The sequence below is a fragment of the Stomoxys calcitrans genome, chromosome 2 (genome assembly GCF_963082655.1).
Source record: "Stomoxys calcitrans chromosome 2, idStoCalc2.1, whole genome shotgun sequence".
NCBI lineage: Eukaryota > Metazoa > Arthropoda > Insecta > Diptera > Muscidae > Stomoxys > Stomoxys calcitrans.
Window position 1 is genome coordinate 71956149 of NC_081553.1, and position 7971 is coordinate 71964119.

Sequence of the window (7971 nt, forward strand, 5' to 3'; positions counted from 1 at the left end):
CATACGATACGACGGGAATCACGGAAATACCGGAGACTTGGAACAATGAGGTTGATCGAAGGTATATCATAACGGAATTTAAATGAAGCCTTAAGAAGCTTCAAACCATTGAAGTCACTTGGACCTAATGAAATATTTCCGGTGTTACTACATAAGGAGGTCGACTAGCTGTCGCCCCATGTGGCCATTATTTTCACAGCGTCCATAGGACTTGCATATACTACGAAAGCATGGCAGGAAGGCACTCCACAGGGGGGAATTTTGTCACCACTTCTATGGGTGACTAACATAAATGACCTTTAACGGATGCTGACGATCTTATAATACTTCTAAGAGGTAAGGATCCGAATCAGCTATGCAGAAGGTCCGAAAGGTTCTTGCATATGGCATATGACTGGGCTTGACCCAGGGGTCTCAGTGTTAAGCCAGAGAAGACTGAAATTTGTCTGTTCACGAGAAAGACGAAGGTGTTCTTGCATATTGCATATGACTGGGCTTGACCCAGGGGTTTCAGTGTTAAGCCAGAGAAGACTGAAATCTGTCTGTTCATAAGAAAGACGAAGGTGGGCCAATTTAACACTCCACGTTTCTTTAATCGAACAATTTCAATATCTGACAAGGTCGCATACATAGGAGTAACCTTGAACACTGGCTTTACAGGAGCGTGATAAGACCAATATTTCATTACGCCTCAGTAGTTTGGTGGACTGCTATGGAGAAAAAGAGCAACGTAAGGATGATACAACTGGTACAGAGAACATGTTGTCTTGACATAGGCTGAGCGATGAGAGCCACGGCCACTAGGGCACTGGAGACTATTCTAGATATCCGAACCATTGACATACGGATTAAGTGTGAGGCTGCCACTGTAGCTATGGGACTTAATTTAGACCGATCTCCCGATTTAAAGTCTTGCCCCCATAAAAGGCGCATTTATTATCAAATTTCGCTGAAATTTAACACAGTGACTTATGTTGGGCTTTCGACGTCCGTGTCATATATGGTTCAGATCGGTCTATATTTGATTATAGCTGCCAAAAAACCCAATTTTTTGTTCTACAAAATTGAACAGTGACTTGTATTTATTAGACCACTCAATGTCCATGCCGAATTTGGTCCAAATCGGACCATATTTAGATATAGCTGCTATGGGTGCATAAATAATGCATATTTCGCCGGGTTATGACGAAAAGTGCTTTACATATATCCTCGAGGTGGTGTATATCAAAAGTTGGGATATATATATTTTTCTCAATTTTTTGTTTCAATCTTTTTTTAATTACAATTTTTGATGTTTTTATATCCACCACTAGACATTCCGTTTGTAACACCTCGAAATATTGATGCGGGCCCCCATAAAGTATAGATATATATATTCTGGATCGTCTCGACATTCTGATTCGATCCAGCCATGTCCGTCCGTCTGTCGAAATCATGATAGCGGTCGAACGCGTAAAGCTAACCGCTTGAAATTTCGCACGGATACCTAATATTGGTGTATGTCATTGGAGATTGCAAATGGATCATATCGGTCCAGATTTAGATATAGCTCCCATATAAACCGATTTCGCGATATGATTTCTTGAGTCTCAATTCTCAAAAGCCTCAATTTTTATCCGATTTGGCTGAAATTTTGCAAATGATTTTTTGTTATGACTTCCAACAACTGTGTCAAGTATGGTTCAAGTCGGAGAACCTTATATAGCCTCCATATGAACCGATCTCCCGATTTGATTTTTTGAGTCGTTACAAGCCGCAATTTTTATCCGATTTGGCTGAAATGTTGCATATGGTGTTCGGTTGTGACTGCTGTGCCTAGTACGGTCCGAATCGGTCTTTAACTTTATATAGCCCCCATATGAACCGATCTCCCGATTTGACTTCTTGAGTCGTTACAAGCCGTAATTTTTATCCGATTAGGCTGAAATTTTGTCTATAATGTTCTGTTATGGCTTCCAATAACTGTGTTAAGTATGGTCCAAATCGGTGTATAACCTGATATAGCTCCCATATAAACCGATCTCCCGATTTGAAGACGCAATTTTTGTCCGATGGGTCTGTTTAAAACCTAAACTAACTTAACCTACTTATTGAACGCCTGTATCATCTTTTTAATATCCAAGTGTTTGATTTTATCTGACCACATTTATCATACCACATTTTTGTTGTGCATTTTAACAGAAAAAAAACAATATTTGTGCAACTTAAACAGCAAATAGATAAAAATTATAAAACTAAACACTTTCAACAGATTTATCTTTGTCTACAAAATTTACTTTCAATCGCAATTAGAGTTAGTTGACCAATAAATGCAAACAGTACGGATTAAGTCACCAATACAAACTCGTTCAAACAAGGATAGGGTAAAAACCAAAGGAAAGAGGACCTACTTGGTGTTTTTAACGTGGGTCTCGGCAGCGAATCCAAGTAAGCCACTACCGCTAGCCGTGATTGTGCCAACGCCTGTACACGGGGTTCGCCCCTTAAATCAGAAGAAGCCGGTTTGGACTCCACTGCCGAGTTTCAATTTTGGTAAAAATTGATATTTGTTTTTTTCGAATATAGATTTTTTTTAACAATTTTATGAAGAGATGAAGTAGTTGTAGTAGTAGTAGAAATGGTGATGGTGGTAGTAGTAGTAGAAGTTCATAAGTGTGCCACATTTTTGGTTTTTTGATTTTTTGGTTTTATTGATTTTTGATGAAAAAGGAGTAGACAAATTTCCAAAAAAGAGGGAAGAAAGAAAAAAGAAATGTTTTGCTTAAAATTTTGTTTTGCTTTTGGAAAAAAGTACATAATTTTGTTTTTTTTTTTTTTTAATTTAATTAGATAGTAAATTTTTAATTAAACATTAATTTCTTTGTTGTTGCTGGTTTTTTTTTTATTATATTATCTTTTTTGTGCACTAGTGGTGGTTGTTGTGGTGCTGGTGGTAGTGCTGGGCATTATTGTTATGGGCATGCAAACATACAAAGTGCGGATACGGTAACGGAAACTTGTGTCTCATTTGTTTGACTGTATGTCCAAGTGTGCGCTGTATATGTCTGCATGTGCAAGTGCGTGCGTATTAACAAGAGCAGGGAAGTGTTATCATTTCATTTGTAACGCTCACAATCATATACAATGAATGTGCGTAGGCTGTAGTCTGTGTGCGTAAGTGTGTTGATATGTCATTATGCATGAGAATTAAATGTATGACGACAACAACAAAAAGTTATGTTGGCAGACAAACCCATCACACAAGTAATACATGACATTTTTGTTTTTACATTTGTGTAGAAAACAGTGCCTTTTGTGTTAAGTATGGGAGTGTTGGTATGGTGTGTATGGTATGTCTAACCGAAACATGATTATGGCGAATGTATTCTCTACTTTATGTATTATTAACTACACTAAAGCTACCATCATGATTTATGCACTTTAATGTTATTTATTATATTGCCAATTATGTTGGCCAATGTTTTATTAAATGATCGCAAATTGATTTTCAGAATTTGATATCAATTATGTGGCATGTATTTAATATTTGGAGTCATTTTGCAGATTAAGTAACAGAAGCTGATTACAATGAATTACAGGTGGAGAAAAATATCAAATGGACATATAATGTAATAATTAATTTTAATTTTTGATTCAATTTTGGAAATGAAAAAATAGGTCTTTGATAGTTTAACAAAATTGGATATATTTTTAGTAGAAAAAAATTAAAAAAAAATTTAATTCCTTAATAAAATGTTGACAGAGTTTCCTTAAACATAAAATTTTGACAAAATTTTCTAAAAAAATAAAATTTTGCCAAAAATTTTCTTAAATTTTGTCAAAAATGTCTATAAAAATAAGTTTTTTGGCAAACTTGTATATAAAATAAAAATGTTGACAACATTTTCTATAGAAAATGAATGCTGCCAACATTTCCCATAGAAATCTAATTTTGTTGACATTGGTGACATCTATAGAACTAACGTGTAGGTAAATGTTGAGAAAAATAGAAATAGAAAAAGAATAGAAACAAGTAAAAGGCATTAAATTCGGCCTGGCCAAACTTTGGATATCCAAAACCTCTGGTATATATGTAAACCACCTTTCGTCTTAATATGGTGAAAAATGCATAATTTATGCCCCAATAGCAGCTATATGGAAATATGGTCCGATTTTGACCTAATTCGGCACGGATATTGAGTTGTCTAATAAGTGCAAGTCATTGTTCAATTTTGTAGAACAAAATATTGGTCTGTTTGGTAGCTATATCCAAATAAAGACCGATCTGAAGCATATAATACACTGATGTCGAAAAGCTTATCATAGGACACTGTGTCAAGTTTCAGCAAAATCGGATTATAAATGCGTCTTTTATGGGGCCAAGACTTTAAATCGAGAGATCGGTCTATATGGCAGCTATATCCAAATCTTAACCGATCAGGGCCAAATTAAAGAGGGATGTCGAGTGGTCTAACATAACTCACTGTCCCAAATTTTGGAAAAATCGAGCAATAAATGAGCCTTTTATGGGCCAAAGATCTAAAATCAAGAGATCGGTCTATATGGCAGCTATATTCAAATCTGGACCGATCAGGGCTAAATTGAAAAGGGATATCTAAGGGTCTAACTCAACTCATTGTCCCTGATTTCAGCGAAATTTTACAATAAATGCGTCTTTTATGGGCCAAAGACCTTAAATCGAGAGATCGGTCTATATGGCAGCTATATTCAAATCTAGACCGATCGGGGCCAAATTGAAGAAGGATGTCGAGTGGCCTAAAATAACTCACTGTCCCAAATTTTGCCGAAATCGGACAATAAATGCGTCTTTTATGAGCCCAAGAACTTAAAACGAGAGATCGGTCTATATGGCAGCTATACCGAATCTGGACCCATCTGAGCCAAATTGAAGAAGGATGTTGGAGGGTCTAAATGCACCTTTTATGGGCCAAAGACCTTAAATCGAAAGATCGGTCTTTTGAACATTTTCCTTTAGTCACCTTCCAATAGTAAGGCAGTGGCATAATGTGTACAGGGTGCGTATGAGTATCTTTGGTCAACTTTTGAACTCAAAAGATTTTTGTTTTGATAATTTAAACCAGTCATTGGCACACAGTTGATAAAACTGAATTGTGCTTGTGTGAGTGGCAGTAAAACCCGACCGGGCAACTAAGTGTAAAATAACAACAATGCGTTGACCGAACGAAGCCACACGAAACTGTTTACACTGAACGTGTGCTACCAATCGGGCATAGGAATTCATGTTCGGTTGCCTGTTGTTGTCTATCTATGACATAAACCATCACTGTGAAACAGGGTATTATAGCTATATGTATATGTTTGCAACATTAAGATTGTAAAGTATACCGATAGACTAAACCATTAACAAAAATACCGATAGACTTAGAATCACTTTCTGAAACGAGTATGCCATGTACGTCTGTCTGCCTGTTTATGTATTCTTGAAAACAAGCTATAGATGACATTTGCTGTCTGATCGCTATCAAATTTCTCACATGTATTTTTTTGGCCCAAGGACGAACGCTTTTTAATTTGGAAAAACTCGGTTGAGATTTAGATATAGTCGGAAGCCACTGTAGCGCAGAACGCCTGAGTTCGATTCCTGGGAAAAATGTTCGAAGCAATTTTCAGCAATGGGGATCTCCTCCTTTACACAATACCAGACATGAACCAACTTCGGGGCGTGGAGTGGAAACAATTAGGGATTTTGTAAAAGCACGCAATCTTTGACTTTGTAAGAAGTACGCAATGCTTGACCGCCATTTTCATCCGATATGGCTGAAATTTTGTATGTACTTTTCCGTTAGAACTTTCAACAACTGTGCCAAGTAAGGTTCAAATCGGTCTATAACCGATCTCCCGATTTGACCTCTTGAGCCCTTGGAAGCCACAAATTGCATCCGATTTGGCTAAGTGTTCTCTTTTATGACTTCCAAGATCTGTGTCAAGTACAGACCAATTCGGTCTATATCTTTGTATAGCTCCCATATAAACCGATTTCCCGATTTGACTTCTTGAGCCTCTGGAAGTCACAAACTTCGTCCGATTTGTCTTTGCATGTAGTGTTCCCTCAATATTTCCAACAACTGTGTCAAGTACGGTTCGAATCGGTGGATAACCAGATACAGCTCCCATATAAACCGATCTCCCGGTTTTACTTCTGGAGCCCTTACTAGCCGAAATTTTTGATCGATTTGGCGGAATTTTTGTACATAGTTTTCTGTTTTGACTCTTAACAACTGTACAAAGTACGGTGCCAATCAGTCTATAACTTTGTATAGCTCCCATATAAAGCGCTCTATCGATTATCCTTGTTCGGTTCCTAGAAGCTTTAATTTTTGCAGGTTTAACAGAAGTTTGGTATGTGGAATAACATTATGGCCTTCAACTAAATTTAGTTTGTATAAATTTTTAGCAGAATACATGGTCATGGGTTACAAAGATTCTTCTTACTGACTTAGGTCTCTTCTCAATATTACCTAACCTAATCTATTCCTTCCTAACGTTGGGGACATTTGTTTGGTACCATGCCAAGTAAAAATTTTTTCCCAAATAGGAGTCGCACTGCGACACGCTCTTCGGATTCAGCTTTAAAAAGTAGTTCCCTTTTAATTGATCTTAAACTTGAATCGCACACCACTCATTGATATGCAAGAAGTATGTCCCTGTTTCTTAATGGAGTGTTCATGATTAAATTCGCAAATTTAGATATAGCCCCATGCAATTTTGTTGGCCCAAGGACGAATGAAGTTTCATCAAAACTGGTTCAGATTAAGATTTTTCACCCCATATGTGCATATATGAGGATAACGTTTGAGGGGTGTCGTACTGCAGCAAGCCGTTCGGACTCGGCTATAAAGAGGTGGTCCCTTATCATCGAGCCTAAAATTTAATAGTACACCACTCATTGATACGCGAGTAGTTTGCTCCTGTTTCTTTAATGAAATGTTCAAAGAAAAATTTGTTGACATAGTCTTCAAAATGTTGACATAGCTTCCACACATGGGATGAGAAATTTTATCGTATATACGGATTTTTGCTTTAATTGTTCAATTTTAGTTCGATCCTTGTAAAAATTTGCACCTGATATTTGTATCAAAAATTAACGAAATTTCCTTAATATCGGATCTGATTTAGATACATTCCTAACCAACATTTGATTAAAAACATTAGTTGGTACACCTTATCTTGGGTATTATTGTGTCAGTTCGGCCTAAAATTTTGTCTGCCCTCACTTCTTTTAACAAATTATATAAATTAAATTTTTAACGTCCCTTTAGATGTCTGCTCATCTTAAATTTTATTTCAATTTTTCTTTATGGTGTTTTACCTTTATCGTTTGGCAGCTCTCCTTTAGCTCGAGCTCATTACAATAAATGACATGGTTAATTTAGAGTCTATTTTATTATAGGACCACAAAAACCTTTGCCAAATGACAGCTGTGTGGTTGTTTCTATTGCCAAGAGATAATTGAATAGCATTTTCATTTTTCTCCATTTTTATTGCCGCGGTTTGCCAGCTGCTTCTTACTGTTTATCAAAAATCCATGTTCTGAATTAACACCTGGTGGTAGCTGATATTGAGGTGGGGGAAGCAAGAGCGATATTGAATGAAATGCAACGACAGACATTGCAAAATATTTTTTACGTCAACTGTTAACCTAAATATTTGCCAAAGGAAAATAGAAAAGCAGATGTGCTTTGTACACTAGAAAAATTATGGAAATGGAAAACTCTGAAGAAAAAAATAAAATCAAAATAACTAAAGAAATAAAAAAACTGAGGAAAAGAGAAAAATGGTGAAAAACACACAAAATAAAATAATTGATGGAAAAGGACAAAATCTGTTAAAAAAACACAAAAAAATATATATATTTATAAAGATAAAATAAAAAAATGATAAAAAAAATATTCTCCTGTCACTAATAACAGTGCATTGGCAGTATGGTATGGAAAATGACCCCTCGTACAG

At 36.2% G+C, this 7971-nt stretch overlaps 1 protein-coding gene across 9 annotated transcripts in view; it reads right to left on the reverse strand.

Annotated features, from left to right (window-relative positions):
* Positions 1–7971, reverse strand: part of LOC106089055 (uncharacterized) — a 600966-nt gene that overhangs the window by 44120 nt on the left and 548875 nt on the right. For 8 of the 9 annotated variants that reach the window (XR_009397436.1, XR_009397435.1, XR_009397437.1 and 5 more), the window contains one exon: positions 2391–2513. The exons of the other annotated variant lie outside the window; for it this stretch is intronic. Coding sequence is in view for 5 of the 8 variants with exons in the window: in XM_059364130.1 (XP_059220113.1) it covers positions 2391–2513 (123 nt within the window). In the remaining 3 variants the exon portion in view is untranslated. The remainder of the gene's footprint in view (positions 1–2390; positions 2514–7971) is intronic. 9 annotated transcript variants of the gene reach the window in all.